The 19,078-nt window shown below is 45.0% G+C and overlaps 1 protein-coding gene across 1 annotated transcript in view; it reads left to right on the forward strand.

Moving 5' to 3' along the window:
* Positions 1–2,239: 2,239 nt before the first annotated feature.
* The window catches only part of GMDS (GDP-mannose 4,6-dehydratase), a 641,167-nt gene continuing 624,328 nt past the window's right edge, over positions 2,240–19,078 (forward strand). The window contains exon 1 of the mRNA XM_030928548.1: positions 2,240–2,614. Within this exon, the coding sequence (XP_030784408.1) occupies positions 2,513–2,614 (102 nt within the window). The 5' untranslated portion in view covers positions 2,240–2,512. The remainder of the gene's footprint in view (positions 2,615–19,078) is intronic.

Consider the following 19,078-nt stretch of genomic DNA (forward strand, 5'->3'; position numbering starts at 1 on the left):
CCAGATCTTGGCTCACTGTAAGCTCCACCTCCCAGGTTCACGCCATTCTCCTGCCTCAGCCTCCCGAGTAGCTGGGACTACAGGCGCCGCCACCTCGCCCGGCTAGTTTTTTTGTATTTTTTAGTAAAGACAGGGTTTCACCGTGTTAGCCAGGATGGTCTTGATCTCCTGACCTTGTGATCCGCCGGTCTCGGCCTCCCAAAGTGCTGGGATTACAGGCGTGAGCCACCGTGCCCGGCCCCTGTCACACACTTCTTAATAGGGCAGGTGTTTTGAGGTGTGACCGGAAATTGACTGGTATCAACTTCCAGTGTTTGTGTGATAGGAGGTCTCAAACTACAGGATAGATGTGTCATATCTCCCATGAGTATCAGTTTTGCACAGTGATTTTTTTTTTTTTTGAGATGGAGTTTTGCTCTTCTTGCCCAGGCTGGAGTGCAATGGCAAGATCTCGGGCTCACTGTAACCTCCCCCTCCCGGGTTCAAGCAATTCTTCTGCCTCAGTCTCCCGAGTAGCTGGGATTACAGGCGCCCACCATCACGCCTAATTTTTTGTGTTTTTGTAGAGACGGGTTTTCACCATGTTGGCCAGGCTGGTCTCGAACTCCTGACCTCAGGTGATCTACCTGCCACAGCTTCCCAAAGTGCTGGGATTACAGGAGTGAGCCACCGCGCCCGGCTTGCTCAGTTATTTATTTATTTATTTTTGAGACGGAGTCCTACTCTGTCGCTCAGGCTGGAGTGCAGTAGCGACTCACTGCAGCCTCTGCCTCCCTGGTTCAAACGATTCTCCTGTCTCAGCCTCCTGAGTAACTGGGATTACAGGCGTGCATCACCACGCCCAGCTAATTTTTGTATTTTTAGTAGGGATGGGGTTTCATTATGTTGGTCAGGCTGGTCTCGAACTCCTGACCTCGTGATCCATCCACCTCGGCCTCCCAAAATGCTGGGATTACAGGTGTGAGCCACCGTGCCTGGCCGCTCAGTGATTTTTTCAGGAAAATGTTAAATAATTTGTTCATGCATTAATTTAAAGCGTATTTACGTGAAAACGAATATAGTTTTAGCATATTCCTGTATATTTCACGGACATTTCTAGCTGATAGCATGTTCCTCTCAATGGAAGTGTTCCCTTTCCTCAGCTTCAGGGTCTCTTCATCACTCAGAGGCAGCATCCTACTGGCGCACCAGATGTTCGTTCAGCCATTGCAGAGAGGCCAGGTGTGAAACCAGACCAGTCTATCTGCAAAGCTAAGAAATATTCCTAACGGACTTCGCGGAGAGGGAGAGGGAGGTTTTAAATTAATCCTAAGCTTTTCTGATTTTGGGGTTCCAGGTCTGCTATACATACTCTTGCATGTCATAATGGGCACAGCCCTAGTAACTCTGATTTGAAACGATGATCTGAGGTTATCGATTAGGGAGAGGAATAAGGACAGAGAAGCAGAGCAACGGAGACCGGGAAGTTTCCGTCTCTGCCCTGGATTGCAGCCAACTGCTTAGGCACACACACCTGCTGTCCTCCAGGCTCTGAGTCACCTCCCCGTCTCTCCCTGTCCAACGAGCAGCTGCCAAATGGCGGCCAAATCCAATAGATATAAGCCAGGACCCCACCTGTGTTTCAATTACTTTCTTTGAAATTTGCCACGTCCAGGTTTATTGACCCGGGCAGTCTTTTCAACATTTCCTTATGCTGCATACGGGTGGGGCCAGGGACCTTCTTGTGCACTGCCAGTCCTCACAACAGAAAACGTTGAATTCAGCTACTTGGAACCTCGTTCCTGGTTCCGAGCTTCAGGGAAAGCCAGAAGAGCAAGAGCCAGCCTGGTTAGTCACTCCCACATCTGTAACCCCAGTTTAGGGGCCTTGTCACGCTAGCGCCCTTCAGGTACCACAAACCAGGCTTCTCCAAGGGCGCTGCCGCAGGTTTCCAGGAGGTATCAAAGTCGATGATCCCGGCCCTGTGACCCCAGGGTTTGAAAATTCAGACCTTTAGCCCAACGGAGAGGTTGGCTCAGCGGTCCTCCCAGCATCCTCGGGTGACATTAGGATTCCTGGGAGATTCGAGAGGCCGCCGGGGAGGACATGGGAACTGCGTTCAGGCCTCCCACTGCCAGCCAGGCGAGAGGCGGGACGCGAAGCCGCGGCCTCCTTCCTCTTCCCTCAGGCGGCGGCGGCGGCAGGCCCCGCCCCGCGCGGCGGCCGTCAGCGGAGGGGCGGGGCCTGCCACAGCGTCGCCGGTTGACGCGAATGACGCGGCGCCAGTCAGGCCGCAGCCCCGCTGCTTGGCCGTCGGGCCCGCCTCGGCCGGCTCGGCCCGCCCCCGGCCCTCCCCGCGCGGCCTCCCGTGCGCCCCTGTCAGACTGTGGCGGCCGGTCGCGCGGTGCGCTCTCCCTCCCTGCCCGCAGCCTGGAGAGGCGCTTGGCGCTGCACACACCCGCGTTCCTGCCGGCGCCGCGCCTGCCCTCTGCCGCGCTCCGCCCTGCCGCCGACCGCACGCCCGCCGCGGGACATGGCACACGCACCGGCACGCTGCCCCAGCGCCCGGGGCTCCGGGGACGGCGAGATGGGCAAGCCCAGGAACGTGGCGCTCATCACCGGCATCACGGGCCAGGTGAGTGTGGGGGCGGGGGCGCGCCGGCCGGGGCCGCCTGGGCACGCGTGCTCTCCCTACGCGCCGCTCCTCGCGGGCTGCGGTGTCTTCAGGAACAGCCCTCTCGGCGTCCCGGAAGGGGTCTGCTGCCGGGAGGTGGGACGGAAGGTACGGCGCAGTTAGTGTGCTGTGTGTGGGGTGTGCTGGATGCATCGAGTGCCTCTGGTCTTCCTCTGGGGGCTGGGAGCGTGTGTGCCGCGCGGGATGTCGCCCTCACACCCGGGCAGGACCGCCCGCTCTCACCTGCCCCTCAGGTGACCGCAGCGTCTCTTCCTCCAAGCCCATTTCGTGCTTCGCAGCGCCCAGTGCCGGGAGGGGAAAAGAACGGGTGATCAGTGAACTTGCGGGTGAGGTCTTCTTGATGTATCTCGGCTCACGGGGCGCTTACCTGCTAATGTTTGGGAAGCAGGAAAAAGGGTACTTTGCTAGTTTCGTCCCCTATCACCGGCTTTCCAGATAGAAAAGAGAACATGAAAGAAAGTAATGCCGTGGAGTCACCTACTAGGACATGTTTAGGAAAAACAACTTAAAAAACTTTTTAAAATCACACCAACTTGTGAGATTCAGGTTCACACGTTTGGAAGTGTATCTGAGACACACTGGTCCAAAAGTGAGGCTAGGTTCCATTTCCAAAGGAATAAGTTCCTCGAGTAAGGTAATCAGGAGGAGGTCTTCGGAATGTCTCAGGCTAAGCATGGCTGGTTTGTGAGAGTCGTCTCTTAGAGGTGTTGCAATAGGTAGGATCCGACCACTGTGCTTTATCAAAAGCTGTGCTGTTTGAGATTCAGTGGTCGTGAAGTAATCATGCCCACATATTGCTGTAGGAAGACTGTGATATGTGTGCTCCTGGGTATCTCTGTGTGGTGGCCAATATAACACTGAAATAAAGATGAAAATGGCCAATACATATTGTGTCTATTATGTTCCAGTCGCTTGACTAATATTCACTCATTTAGTTCTCATAACAAACTCTTTGAGGAGGTACTTTTATTATCTCTATAGATGTGGAAATGGAGGCATGGGAGTTTGATTTGCCTGAGGTTAAATCGCTGGGAAGCGTCCAGTTGGTATTGAAACCACTCTCAAAGTTCTCTAGTGTTAGAAAAGGCCAAGTGGGCAGGAGGCAACGGTTCATAACTGAAATCTCAGCACTTCGGTAGACAGAGGCGGGAGGATTACTTGAGGTGAGGCCAGAAGTTTGAGACCAGCCTGGGCAACATATTGAGACCTTGTCTCTACAAAAAAAAAAAAAAAAATTAGGCATGTTGGTGCTCACTTGTAGTGCTAGCTACTGGGAGGCTGAAGCAGGAGGATCACTTGAGTCCAGGAGTTTGAGGCTGCAGTGAGCAGTGATGGCACCACCATACTCCAGTCTGGGGCAAGAGAGTGAGATCCTGCCTCAAAAAAAGAAAAAAAAAATTAGAAGGGGAAGTTGAAATTGGCCAGATGCACAGTCACAGAATATTACACAATTTCAACTATTGAATACCTGATTTACTGCTGGTTATTCATGCATCTTGCTTTGCTTAAGGTAATCATAATAGACAAGAGTTTGAAAACTAGTAAGAGGTGGATCTGAGTTTGAGGAAGAGGGCAAGGATCTGAAGTTGAGAAATTGAATCCTTGAATTGAGGCAGTAAGAAAGGTCAGGGCCTACATACTGTCCTCCCCCTTCTCTTTGTTTTCTAATGCTGAGACCTTTCTGCAGATGAATCCCTTTTTTTCCGTTTTGTCAGACTGGACCTGAAGCTTAAATGTTTACCAAGTTTATATAATCTCTGGAAAATAGAGATTTGATTTCAGTATTGTCAGGAAATTAGTTAAGATGTTAATGTGCTGTGTTGGGTGGCCTATACCAGTTTACGTGACCAGCAGTATGAATCAGTGCAGATTAGAAATGGAACCTAATTTTGATTTTAAGAGCAGTCATTTGGATGGAACTGAGTGGCCAGGAAGGTGTGGAGGTGGACCCCCACTCTAGTTTTCCTGCAGCCTGTCATGGGAGTCTACCTGAAGCGCCACACTCAGCAGACCACTCCCTGACCAGAATTTTTTGGTTCCTCATTTCATTTCCGACTGAAAACACCTGCGTGGCTTTCAGGCTGGTTTGAATCTTTGCCCCAGTGTTTTTTTCTTCCCTACAGCATTTGCCCTCTGCATTGTCACCTCATTTGGTGTTGCACTGGCATATGTACCCCTAGCATAGAGCTGAATTCTGTAGCTACCACGTAAACACTTGCAGAGGGAATGGACTGCTCTTCTATGTTTTTTATTTGTATTCCAGGACAGTGACCCCCAACTTGAGTATCAAGGATCTCTGGAGCACTGTGGTGTTAATGCAAGGAGTCGGAAAATCCATACCTTATTGTACGTTTTCTTAATAATACTGGCTGAGAACTTACTGGGCTATTCACTCTGCTAAGCATTTTGTATATCCCTACCTAAGGGGCAGGTATAATAATTATCCCCATTTTATTCCTGGCCGAGTAAGGTTAAGTATGTTCCCTGAGGCCGTACATCTAATGAGTGTCAGAACTGAGATCTGAACCCAGATCTCAGCAGTTGCTCTGAGTCATTTTGCTATATAGACTATGTAAGCCTTATGAGACAGAGAGAAATAAATAGTCTTACTCTAAGAAGAGGTTTCAGATTCAAGTGCCGCTGCTCTGGCACTCAGGGCTATCATGGCATTTGTGCCAAGATGGGCTTTTAAATGGGTTGTCCCAAATTCCCGCTTGAGAATACTGCGGACAGCCAGGGTGTCCTGTCTGCTGTGTATCTCTAGTATGTATTGTCAGGCTTCTTATTCTAGCCTTCCCCTCCCATCTATTCCTGACACACTCCTTCCCAAAGTGGGAACCTTACTAAATAAGCTTTAAAGAAGCTCAGGCTCTGGCTTTGCATTGCTGTCTCCAGGCCCTCTGCCAGCCACTCTTAAAAGCTCACCCCCATTGGCTAATGATACTGTTCTTTACTGCACTCTTGGAGATGTTCTTGCTGTTCTTTGAATACTGTTGCCTTGTACCTCTTTGGAGTAATTATTTGTGCCTGAATGGCCTCACAATTCTTATTCCTTTTAACTTGAGCCTCAGTGTTCTCAGCCTAATCCTGACAAATGCAACCATTCCAGGAACTTCTTTTGTATTTACATGTATGCAGTCCCTGTTGATTGTATATATTTACATATCTTTGGTCTTGAGATTATAAACTACTTTAAGATAGAAATCTCATTTTCAGCCTATTGCCTCCCACATGCCTTCGTCTAGTGGGGTTTCAAAAATGTTGACTTACTTTTTCCATTAGCAGAACACATCTTCACTGCATGTCTGCTGTGTCCAAGGCTTGTTACAGATGCTGCTACAGATACAAACATATGAAAGTTGTCTTCATCCATTTGTGTTGCTATAAAGGAATACCTGAAGCTGGGTAATTTATAAAGAAAAGGTTTGTTTGGCTCATGGTTCTGAAGGCTGTACAAGAAGCATGGCACCAGTATCTGCTTCTGCTGAAAGATTTAGGCTTCCACTCACGGAACTGGTGTACACAGAGATTACATGGTGAGAGAGGAAGCAAGAGGTGGGGTGGGCTGTGGCGTGCCAGGCTCTTTTTAACAACCAGCTCTAGTGGGAACTAGTAGAGTGAGGAGTCACTCATGACTGTGAGGATGGCACCAAGCCTTCATGAGGGATCTGCTTCCATGAAGAAAACACCTCCTATTAGTCCCCACCTCCAACATTGGAGATTAAATGTCAGCGTGAGATTTGGAGGGGTCAGACGTCCAAACCATGGTATTCCACCCCTGACCACCCAGATCTCATCCTTCTCACATGCAAAATACAATCATCCTTCTCACATGCAAAATACAATTCCAATAGTCCCTAAAATTCTTAACTTGTTCCAGCATCAACTTAAAGGTTCAAAGTCTGAGAATCAAAGCAAGTTCCTTCTAGCTATGAGCCTGGAAAACCAAAAACAAATTATTTTTTTCCAAGATACAATGGTTGTACAGTCATTAGGTAGACATTCTGTGACTGCAGCAGCCAGGACGTTGGAGCAGCATGCAGGACGCTCCAGGACTCCTTGAGGTGTTCCAGGCCAGCTGTGCCCTGGGCCTGTCTCCCCAAACCATGCTGTTCTCCTGGGTCTCTGGGCCTCTGATGGGAGAGGCAGCCTCAAAGATGTCTGAGATGCCTTCAGGGTCTTTTCCCATTGTTCTGACTATTAGCACCTGGCTCCCTTTTATCCATGCTAACGTCTTTAGCAAGTGATTGCTCTCCAGCACCATTGGATTTCTTTCCTGAAAAATGTCACTACCACATGTCCAGGTTGTAGATTTGAAAAATTTTTCTGATCTGTTTCCCTCTTCTCTACCAGTTCTACAAGTAATTACAAGTAATGCACTTTGACTAGCACACGCAGCCGACTGAATGACCACCTTCCTCAACGACGTCGATAGTCTGGTGGTATGATGACGGCGATAGTTAATAATTACGGTAGAGTAAAATAATTAACATGTATTGAGCATTTAGTTTGTGCCAGGTACTGTTCGAAGTGCATTAAATTTTGTTCAGAGTATATTTGTGGAAGCAACAGAGAGCTTCTATGAGGTGGTTTTCTTTTTTTTTTTTTGAGACTGAGTCTCACTCTGTTGCCCAGTCTGGAGTGCAGTGGCGCGATCTCGGCTCACTGAAAGCTCCACCTCCCGGGTTCACCCCATTCTCCTGCCTCAGCCTCCCGAGTAACTGGGACTACAGGCGCCTGCCACCACGCCTGGCTAATTTTTTGTATTTTTAGTAGAGACGGGGTTTCACCGGGTTAGCCAGGATGGTCTTGATCTCCTGACCTCGTGATCCGCCCGCCTCAGCCTCCCAAAGTGCTGGGATTATATGAGCCACTGCGCCCAGCCTTTTTTTTTTTTTTTTTTTTTTTTGAGACAGAGTGTTACTCTTGTCCAGGCTGGAGCACAGTGGCGCAATCTCTGTTTACCGCATCCTCTACCTTCCAGGTTCAAGTGATTCTCGTGCTTTAGCCTCCCGACTATGTTCAAAAACATAACAGGTTCTTGAATTACTGCTTAGCCCTTACTGAACTGCAGTGGCTTTGGGTAAGTCACTTATCTTTTCTGCCAGGTTGGAAGAATAATTCTTATCAAATAGGAAGTAAGTCTGCATGTAGTAGTGGCCTTTGCCTCATTACTGGAATGGACCTTCCCTCTACAGTGTTAACAGAATAATGAAAGATTTCTTGACTTTTAGGAAAAAGTGGGAGGTATTACTATTTAGCTTTGCTTTGCATGGGGAATCTATTATCTAGAAGCAGAAAGTTCTGTAGTATTTGGAATCAACCACAAGGCTATAAGGTACTGGAAGGCCAACAGATTTAATGTTTAGTGAGTCTTTCAAGACTGTGCAAAGCAGATCTGGGAACTGGTCTTATCTTCTCATATAAGAGGATTGTAGGCAGTGACTTCCACTCTAAATCTTCCTTGCTGGGATTTGCAGTCCTGGGATAAAAGGTTTGGCATTATTGAGCTGGGCGCGGTGGCTCATGCCTGTGGTTCCAGCACTTTGGGAGGCCAAGGCAGGCCTCCCAAATCTCCCGATCACAAGGTCAGGAGATCGATACCATCCTGGCTAACATGGTGAAACCCCGTCTCTACTAAAAATACAAAAAATTAGCCAGGCGTGGGGGCAGGTGCCTGTAGTCCCATCTCCTTGGGAGGCTGAGGCAGGAGAATGGCGTGAACCCAGGAGGCGGAGCTTGCAGTGAGCTGAGATCCTGCCACTGCACTCCAGCCTGGGCGACAGAGCGAGACTGTCTCAAAAAAAAAAAAAAAAAAAAAAAGTCTGGCATTATTGGAGGTGAGAGAGATGTCTTGAGTACTGCCCTGCTTAATCAAAGACTGTTACATGTGATTAATTGAAAGAGCTCTGGACTGGGAATCAGAGGTTGGGTTTTGATACCAATTAATTGTATAGCCTTACATTTTTGGAGGTTTTTCTTAACTTGTCAAGTGAAAGGGTTACCTGGTTATTCTCAGGGATCTAAGGTCTGCTCCTAGTCTACAGTAGTGTCTTGTTTGGATTACATGCTGATTTATGATTGTTTATGTGTACTATAGAGAAATTATACAACTATCTTTATATTTAAGCTGCACAGTAATTTAATTGCAGTTTTAGACATAAAATCAACTGGATTTTTTTTTTTTTTTTGAGACAGAGTCTTATTCTGTTGCCTAGGCTGGAGTGCAGTGGTGGTACGATCTCAATCACTGCAATCTCCATGTGCTGGGTTCAAGTGATTCTCATGCCTCAGCGTCCCGGGTAGCTGGGATTACAGGCATGCGCTACCATGCCCAGCTAATTTTTGTATTTTTGGTAGAGTTGGGTTTTCACCATGTTGACTAGGCTGGTCTTGAACTCTTGGCCTCAAGTCATCCACCCACCTCGGCCTCCCAAAATGCTGGGATTATATGCGTGAACCACCATGCCCGGCCAGGATAATTTTTTAAAAATGAAACCAGTGAACTACTAATTTTATTGAATTTGAAATTAAGTTTGTAAACTAAGAAGAAATTCATATGAGTTGTATGTTGTCAGAATTTGTAAGGATAGAGTGAAAAATCAGAGCTGTCCATCTTTGTAGGACATATCAAATGAATGAAGTGACTTTTTGGTAAGGAATGTTTTTTTTTAACTGGTACATAATAATTGTACATATTTGCGGGGTATGTGTGATATTTTGGTACATGCGTGTAATGCATAATGATCAAAGCAGGGAAATTAGGATAGAGGAAGGAGTTTTAAATTCTTGGGTTTTTCTTGGGTAGAAAAATGGAGTTAATTATGCCCACATCACAAATTTATGTGTGGATTAAAAATGATCATCATGTTATAATAAGGCCTACCACTGTTCCTGGCATATATTGTTTATGAAGTGATAATTCTTATTTAGTATGTATAAGTTCTCACAATGGAAGGAATGAGGGAAGGATGGAGAAGTGCTTGGGAATGCAGTTAGGGGTATGGTATGTGGGACGAATGAGAATAGTAAAAGGATGGAAGCAGAAACACCGAGAATAGTAAAAGGATGGAAGCAGAAACACCAGCTCCTGTAATATAAGGATAATGAGATCAAGGATGCAAACACATTTTGGCGACAGGTTGGATGGTAATACTATGGCCAGAAATGCAGTCACTGGGTAGGCAGATCAGTTTTCTCGGGGAAGACAGTGAATTATTTTGTTCTTCTGGAGTTCAAAGTGCAGTGGTGCAGTCATAACTCACTGCAGCCCTGAACTCCTGGGCTCAGGTGATCCTCCCACCTCAGCCTGCCTGGTAGCTGGGACTGGAGGCTTGTGCCACCAAACCTGGCTAATTTTTTACTAATTTTTTTTTTTTTTTTTTTTGGTAGAGACAGGATCTCACCAACTGACCAGGCTAGTCTTAAACTCCTGGCCCCAAGTGATCGACTGGCCTTGGCCTCCCAAGTGCTGATAATACAGGTGTGAGCCACTGCACCTGGCTTCTTTGTCTTAAAAATGACTTGGGCAATATGGTCAGAGGTGGCTGCTGTGGAGTGGGCAAGCCCTAAAGGTGGCCATGCTGCTGTGCTCTACCTTTAGCCAGTCTTCTTTCCTGTCTCCCAGAACTTTCTGTAGCTCTTATTTACAAGGCAAGAAAACTAACACTTTCCCTTCAGTTTACCAGGCTATTCTTAGTATACTTCAGTTTTCTGCTTTCTTTCTCCTTTATTTATTTGTTGATTGTTTGCATTTCCTAATGCCAAAACCTTGTTAAAGATACTTCCAGGTGGGGCGCGGTGGCTCATGCTTGTAATCCCAACACTTCGGGAGGCCGAGGTGGGCGGATCACCTTAGGCCAGGAGTTCAAGATCACCCTGGCCAATGTGGAGAAACCCCATCTCTACTAAAAATACAAAAATTAGCCGGGCATGGTGGTAGGTGCCTGGAATCTCATGTACTCGGGATGCTGAGGTGGGAGAATCACTTGAACCTGGGAGGCAGAGCTTGCAGTGAGCCGAGATTGTACCACTGTACTCCAGCCTGGGTGACAGAGCCAGACTTTGTCTCAAAAAAAAAAAAAAAAAAAAAAAGATACTTCCAATTTACAATTTCTCATGCTTTTCTTCCTTTCTTGAGGAATTTTGGGAATCCCGTACTTCCAAAAGTAAGGTGCTCAGTTGCACTAACCATTCCTATATAAGCTTAATACATAGAAAATGAATGAGTAAAACATGTCTGAAAGGTAATCCTATAGGATAGAAAGCTGATTATCCGTAATGTTCTTGGCAGTGGGGCACCAGTGTGCCAAACCTAGTCTTTGGCAAGCCAATATGCAATTTTCCTGCCAAAATCTTGTGACTTACCATAAGTAGTAACCCAATTGTTTATATAAATTTACTCATTGAAATGACTCAGCTTTCCAGGATGTTATTTTGGCATTTACTTATGTAAAACTGAGTTACATAGACTTGAGGTTAGATGATTTTATATGCAGTGATGTTCTTGGCTGAAGGGTATGTACCTCATTTGTTTCAGACTCTTCATACTGTGCCTTTTAAACAATTTACCGCATGTGATTTTAGGGGAATCCTTTCTCAGATCTTCTTGCTAAGTTCTTTTAAACTTAAGAGTGAAAAAATAAAGGTATTTACTAGGGATTTATAGAAAGTATTTCTTTATACTGACTAATTACACTTGGGAAAATGAACCACCAAAGCTTGCTTGTATTATATGTATATTATGCTTGAGCACTGGGTTTGATTATAATGTGAAATGAATTGCTTGATCATGTTTAACAGAAATATGTTCCTTAATGCTGAGTGAAAAAGCCTCTAATTGGCACTTTTAGAAATCTTTTAACATCATAACATGATTTTTCTATATTTCTTAGAAGGGTGCTGTATTTCTATAACTTTTCACAAAAGAAGTTAGATTTTTAATGTTACTTTATTCAAACTATATTTTTACATCTGTAAAAATGATGAATTAGAATTTTACAGATATGTGCAGACACTAGTAGTATTTTTTGGTGATCAATATTGATAAACATATTTATTGTAGTTTAGAGTGGAATCCTTCAAAATGGAAGCTTTGTTGCAAGAGACCTGCAGGTCAAAATGCAAGTGTGGCATATACGCCTGTTGGAGTAAACCCAGTCAAGGAGAAAGAGAGTGGAAACCCTGTTTGTCAAGAGTTGTGGGAAGCCTGAGATTTTACCTTACTTGCAGGCTAACAAGTTAGCTTCCTAAAATTCCCTGGATGATGGCAGAAGACACAGCACTCCTGGGTCAGCAGGCAGTATGAACTTCATGTTTGTGACAGCTCTGTTTCATAGTATTTTCTTGCCCCCCAAAGACCATGTGGGCAACACGGTGGCTGGGTGGGTCTAGGTGGATGTTGTCCATGCAGTGGGTATGCACCACGGTTGAGGAAATCTGAGATTGGGAAACCCCAATTTTTTATAAGGGAACTAATAAACCTACCCAGCTTTTGTTTTGAGGGAGACATTATTTTTATTATACTCCATAGCAAACAAATCTTCCTTCTGCTCCAGAGAGAAAATACTATTGTTATCTTAAAATACTATCTACAGATGTTCTGTTTAGGAAAGATAGTAGCCGATAAAAGCTGTCAGTACAACCTGCTCATAAGACATGCAGAAACTAGAAAGACCCATAGAGAACTGGCTCCCAACGCTGTTTGTCTTGTTCCTGAAACTTATCAGATTGACAACGCAGACCAGTTTTCCTCTTTTTTTTTTCTTCGAGACAGGGTCTTGCCCAGGCTGGAGTGCAGGGGTGCAAACACAGATCACTGGAGCCTCAACCTCGTGCGCTCAAGTGATCTTTTGGCCTCAGCCTCCCGAGAAGCTGGGATAACAGATGGGCACCACTATGCCTAGCTAATTTTTGTGTGTGTGTGTTCTTTTAATTGTTGTTGTTAAGGTGGGATCTTGCCGTGCTGCTCAGGCTAGTTTCAAACTCCTAGGCTGAAGCAATTCTACCATCTCAGCCTCTCCAGGTGCTAGTATTACAGGTTTGAGCTACTGTGCCTGGCCTCAGTTTTCCTCTTATTTCTCCATGCAGTCTATGGGGAGCTCCAGCTTTGCATTTGTTTTCTTTTTGCTTGAAGAACAGAATGATAAGACCTGGATTTGGGTGCTTAGTATGGAATGAATGAATGGGCATTGTCCCTGGGGGAGGCATTTTATATTTGCCTGTATGTATAGGCATGGGAAGTATAGTAGGTTTGGCTTTGTTGAAACTTTTAGTAGGTTTAATCTGATAGATTAGTCTCAGTTGGCCTGAAGAACTCTAGCTCAGAAGGACATTTTTCGAGCCCTGAAGAAGAATATGCCTGCTTCCTCATCACCCCTAAGGGGATGATTCTAACTCCATTGGCTGAAACCTTCCCTTCCTTATCTGGCCCCTTTGTATAGTACACATATCATCACCTTTTTTTTTTTGAGACGGAGTTTCGCTCTTGTTGCCCAGGCTGGAGTGCAGTGGCGCGATCTCGGCTCACAGCAACCTCCGCCTCCTGGGTTCAAGCGATTCTCCTGCCTCAGCCTCCAGAGTAGCTGGGATTACAGGTATGCGCCACCATGCCCGGCTAGTTTTGTATTTTTAGTACAGATGGGGTTTCTCCATGTTGGTCAGGCTGGTCTGGAACTCCAGACCTCAGGTGATCCGTCTGCCTTGGCCTCCCAAAGTGCTGGGATTACAGGTCATCACTTGTTTTTAATTTACTCACTGAGTGACTGTAAACCTCTTGCATTAATTTCAGTGCTTTCTCTTTTTTTGCTTTATAATTGTACCTGATGTAAATTCTCATACCTTCATTTAGAGATTACTTCTATCATTTTTGAGTATGTTTCTCTAGTGTCTACCATATGCTAATAGGGCCTGCCCTTGAGATCAGGAAATTTATGTCTTTTCAAATCTTCTTGTAAGTTTGCTAGGATTTTTTTTTTTTTTTTGATACGGAGTTTCGCTCTTGCCCAGGCTGGAGTGCAGTGGTGCGATCTCTGCTCACTGCAACCTCCGCCTACTGGGTTCAAGTGATTCTCCTGCTTTAGCCTCCCGAGTAGCTGGGATTACAGGCTCCCGCTACCATGCCCAGGTAATTTTTTGTAGTTTTAGTAGAGACGGGGTTTCACCATGTTGGCCAGGCTGGTCTCGAACTCCTGGTCTCAGGTGATCCGCCCGTCTCAGCCTCCCAGTTAGGATCTTGTTTTGATTTTCATGAGTTTTGATGTTATCATTGAAATATCTAGAAATCTGCATATTTTATTTAAGAGAGTCTGCTTTTTGTACACAAGGAATGCTTGTTCTTGGTGAAGCCTCATATATGATGGATAGGAAGGAATAAGAAAGCTGTGAGAGGAGGATAAAAGGACTTAGCTACTGATTGGATTGTTGGATTGGGGAAGTCAGGAGAAGTAAGGGTTTTTGTTTTGTTTGTTGTGTTTATTTTTATGGTTGGTCCCATTGACATTCAGTTTGTGTAAATCCATGAGGACAAGACTGTATTTTACTGCTGTATCCCTAGTGCAGTGTCTGGAATATGGTGGGCTCTCAATAGATATTTGTTGAATGACATCTGGAGTTCATACCTCCTCAGAAATCCTGGAGGAAATATACTGCATATAAGAAGTAATGGAAATGTAGATGTGCAGTGTATCATACTTTAGAGCAGGATTGACAAACTTTCCCCTGGACCAAGTCCACCTGCCTCCTGTTTTTGTTTTTGTTTTTCGAGACGGAGTCTCCCTCTGTTGCCCAGGTTGGAGTGCAGTGGTGCAATCTCTGCCCACTGTAACTTTTGCCCTGCCCCGGGTTCACGAGATTCTCATCCCTCAGCCTCCTGGGTAGCTGGGACTACAGGCGCCTGCCACCACGCCTGGCTAATTTTTGTATTTTTAGTAGAATTGGGGTTTCTCCATGTTGGCCAGGCTAGTCTAGAACTCCTGACTTCAAGTGATCTGCCTGATCTGCCCACCTTGGCCTCTCAAAGTGTTGGGGTTACAGGCGTGAGCCACCATGGCTGGCTCTGTTTTTGTAAATAAAGGTTTGTTAGAGCACAGAATATCTGTTTACTTATTGTTTCTGGCTGCTTCCACATAGAGTTAAATAGCTGCAACAGAGACTGTGTGGCTTTGAAAGCCTGAAATGTTTACTATCTGGCTCTTCACTGAAGAAGTTTTCGAAGATTTGCTGTAGAGCTCTCTTCCTTAGGATGGATAGTGGAATTGCTACTGGTCATAGGTGATATCTCCAAATGAGAGAATATGGAGACAGAAAGATGAGAGTGAGAAGGAGGAAAAGATTTGCATTTCAGGTTTGGAAGAGAAGGAAGCTAGGGAGGGAGGGGAGAGGAGAGAGAATAAAAGTACTGAGTAATGTGGAATCGGAGGGAGGCCAGAGACGTTTTTGTTGTTTTGGTGGTAACACGTAACATACAAGTTATCATTACTGACATTTAGTACATTTACAAGGTTGTGCCGTCTTCACTGCTATCGTTCCCGAACACTTTTTCATCACTCCTTTTACAAAGGAAAGCCCATTCCCATAATCAATCACTCCCCATCCCCTCCTTTCCCAGCCCCTGGCAGCACAAATTTACATTCTGTCTTGCATGTTTTTCCCTTTTGCTTAGATCTGGGAAAGGTTTTTTTCCGTGATGGAGGGGAAATGGGCTTCTATGCAGTCAGGGGAGAAGCCGTTGGAGGAAAGGAGTAGTGTGGTTATGGAAGAGGCTGAAGGGGAGAAGGTCTCGGGCATCTGGAGGCCTGAGATGGGCATGAGCATCCAGTCCTGCACTGGCGCTGGTGCTGCAGCAGTGCCGTCTCTGTCACTGCAGTTCTGTTCTCCGGGAGCTGTTCCGCAGTGTGATTTTGGGTGCTGTTCCTCGTTATGAAGCCTCTCAGTCATCTTCAGTCTGCACTGTAGCTTTCATAGATTTCTGATTCAATTAGCTGCAGATTGGTTTCTGTGGCTTCCCACCTGAACAGTGATAGAAAGTGATGATATGTATGATGGTGGACAGAGAGATGAGAAACCAGTTTTGAAGTCCTCTAAGAAACATGGAAGTGGATGTGAATGGTTGATCACACCAGTGAGGTGGTGATTTTGATTAGAGTGGTGTAAGTAAATTTCATGGGTGGTAAGTGCTGAGAAACAAAGATTGTTACGGTTTGATGTTTCAAAAGTGGCATCAGGAATTGAGGATAAGGTGTTTCCTGTTGTACCCCGTTTTGGGGTCTAGGAGAATGAATGAGTAAAAATCCTGAATGTCAGTAGCTCATGGAGTTTTGGATTTTACAGAGACTGGTAAAAACTTGAGATTGATATGTGGTGGCTAGGTTATTTTGAAAGTAAGAATCTTAGGAATAACAAATTGCTATCTGCTGTCACAGTAATTAAAAAAAAAAGTTGTACACACCAAAATGTAAGAAGAACATGCTCCCAGAATAAAGAACACTCACCAAATTATATACTTTTGGCTATGTGAACTACTTTTTCTCATTTCCATTTTTTTCATTTTGCTGAAGAACGGGTTAAAAATGTGTCATGGATTGGCATTAGTCCATAGAGTGCATTTGGGAACCACCTATTGAATACTATTAAAAAATTTCATTTGTTCAGATTCTGAAATGAAAAACAATTTCATTCGTCTGATTTCATTTGCTCAGAACTGAAATATGAACTTCTTGGGGATAGAGATTATGTCTTTAAACTGTGGTGACCATTTTTTTTTTCTTGACTCCAAGGTAGGACACACATATAAATGATCTAGAGTGCAACTGAATGTTGAAAACCAGGGCTGTCTGGAAGAATTTGGAGTGACTTTACAGTACTTCGTCCTTCCTGGTGCCCATTTGATGTTGAGCACCATACAAGGTGCTTGGTAAGCATTCGTTTGTTGGTTGTTTCAGATTTCGTTTTTAACCCCTTCCTTTGGCGTGCTGGGCCAATTCCGTAGGCTTCTTTTTTTTTGAGACAAGGTCTGGCTCTTTTGCCCAGGCTGAAAAGCAGTGGAGCCATCTCAGCTCACTGCAACCTCCGCCTCCTGGGCTCAAGCCATCCTCGCACCTCGGCCCCCTGAGTTCCTGGGACTTTGGGTGGGCTCTACCATATCTGGCTACTTTTTCTGTTTTTCTTTTTGTAGAGATGGGGTTTTGCCATATTGCCCAGGCTGGTCTCAAACTTGTGAGCTCAAGCCACCTGCCCACCTCGGGCCTCCTAAACTGCTGAGATAACAGGTGTGAGCCACTGTTCCTGGCCCTTAGGCACTTTTCATACCTTACAAAGAATATACTAGCAGAACCTAGGCGTCAAGATCCCGAGGGAATCCTTACAGCTCTGTTTCTGCAGCTCTCCCTAGTCTCTGAGTGTGCTTGGAAGGAATATTCAAATCATTATTGTGTTGTTTCAGGTTTAACTTGGGAACTTGAAACTGAAATCAAGTTTTGGGGAGCTTCTGGGTGGTGACACATCTTCTTGTTTTGACCGGGCACTCTTTCTTGTCCCCCTGTCCTTATAATGTTGACTTAGGCATCCCTCTGGCTTTGGGAGTTGGTCTACCCTGGGTATTAGGGGGAGGTACAGGGGGAAGAGAATGCTAAATGCATGAAGTGAATTTCTCAAGGTGGATGGGAAGGTTTTGGGGGTTGTTTTTGAGGGGAAGTAATAATACATAGATTTTTGTAAAGTTTTGCGTTTCTACATTTCAATATAAACCTTGAAAAGGAGAAATAGGAAGAGTTGACCAAGTATTAAAGTCCCTCTTTTTTTCCTTTCAGCTTTTTTGTGGACAACAGTGATTTTTTATTTTATCCCTTATCAATTTTGCTATTTTGACTAATTTAGTAAGTTCAAATTATTTAAATTTATATAGTATTTTCTTTCCATTGAGTTTTCTTTTAATATTTACTGATGTTTGAACATACAGTTTTTAACCTATTTAAGTGTTACCAAAAGTTTATACTATTGCCAGATTGTTATTATGGGAAATTTGATTTGAGTTGCTAAACACAAGGAAGTATTTTATCTAGACCAGGGAAATAATTGGGAGCCCAACTAGAAACCTTACCAGATTCTCTATATAGGACATCGCTGTTAGTGGAGGACTTTAGGGATGGGTCCAGGAAACCTGAGATTACTGCTTAGGTCTTTGAAGAATGGAGATCACTTAACCTTTATGGACTGTGGTTTTTTTTCTCTTTAAATGTACGTTTCAGAAAATAGATGTAAATATACGTAGATAATAAAAGTGTCTAGATTTTTAGTTTTCCTAAGTCAAAATTTATAGCATGTATAATGGAAACTTTCAGTAGGACATTGACTCAGGTAGATAATGCTTAACATTTGGAGTTGGGAACGATTTCGGGAATTAATCCTGTGGCAGGACTCTGAGGAGGAGGCCAGCTGTGGACTCCGGAGAGGTCTTCAGAGGAACCTGGAAGCGCCTGTAGTGGAAGAGGCAGCCTTGGTGTTTCCCCAGCAGCTTGGGATGCGGAGGCAGAAGCCGCTTCCCTGGGGCTCTAGGCAGGAATAAGCCTTCGAGGTTTCCAGGTAGAGGCTCATGCTGGATGACTGGGTTATAATTTAGTATTCTTCAGGTAGAGCAACCAAATAATGCGTTGAAAGATTATCTTATAGCTCAACAGGTTTTGTTTTCTCTTTAGTTGTAATAAGATTATGTTAATAGGCAAACATTTTTGTCAGGGATGTTTGTCAGGGATGATCTGGGCAAAGTACCCATTTCTGGTACCTGAATTCTGGCCTTGGAATTAAGATAAATCTGTAAAGGGAGAGGAGAAATAGATGAACATGAGTTTGATTCCTGACCTCAATACTCACTGGGTGTCACAGGGAAATTTACTTTTTTTTTTATCTTGCTCTCGCCCAGGCTGGAGTGCAGTGGCATGATCTTTGCTTAACGCAGCCTGGACATGCTCGGCTCAACTAATCTTCCCACCCCAGCCTTCTGAGTAGCTGGGATCACAGGTGTGCGCCACCACACCTGACTCATTTTTGTATTTTTTTTTTTAGAGACAGGATCTCTCTATGTTGCCCAGACTGGTCTTGAACTCCTGGGCTCAAGTGATTCTCATATCTTGGCCTCCCAAAGTGCTGGGATTACAGGCATGAATCACCATACACAGCCCATGGGCAAACTTCTGAGTCTTTTTGAACCACGCTTCTCTGTACTAGGATGAAAGAAGGTGCCTTGCATAATGATGTTCTGGAAATGGGAACATTGTTATCCTGGAGGATCACTTTGGTTTTTCTTGTGTACCAGACTGGATGCAGGCAGTGTCCTACCTCTGGACACCCTGTCTGCACTGAAGCCCTGGGGAAAAGTGGAGCACAGGAGAACCCCACCACTAGAAGTTT

The sequence above is a fragment of the Rhinopithecus roxellana genome, chromosome 4 (genome assembly GCF_007565055.1).
Source record: "Rhinopithecus roxellana isolate Shanxi Qingling chromosome 4, ASM756505v1, whole genome shotgun sequence".
NCBI classification, from domain to species: domain Eukaryota; kingdom Metazoa; phylum Chordata; class Mammalia; order Primates; family Cercopithecidae; genus Rhinopithecus; species Rhinopithecus roxellana.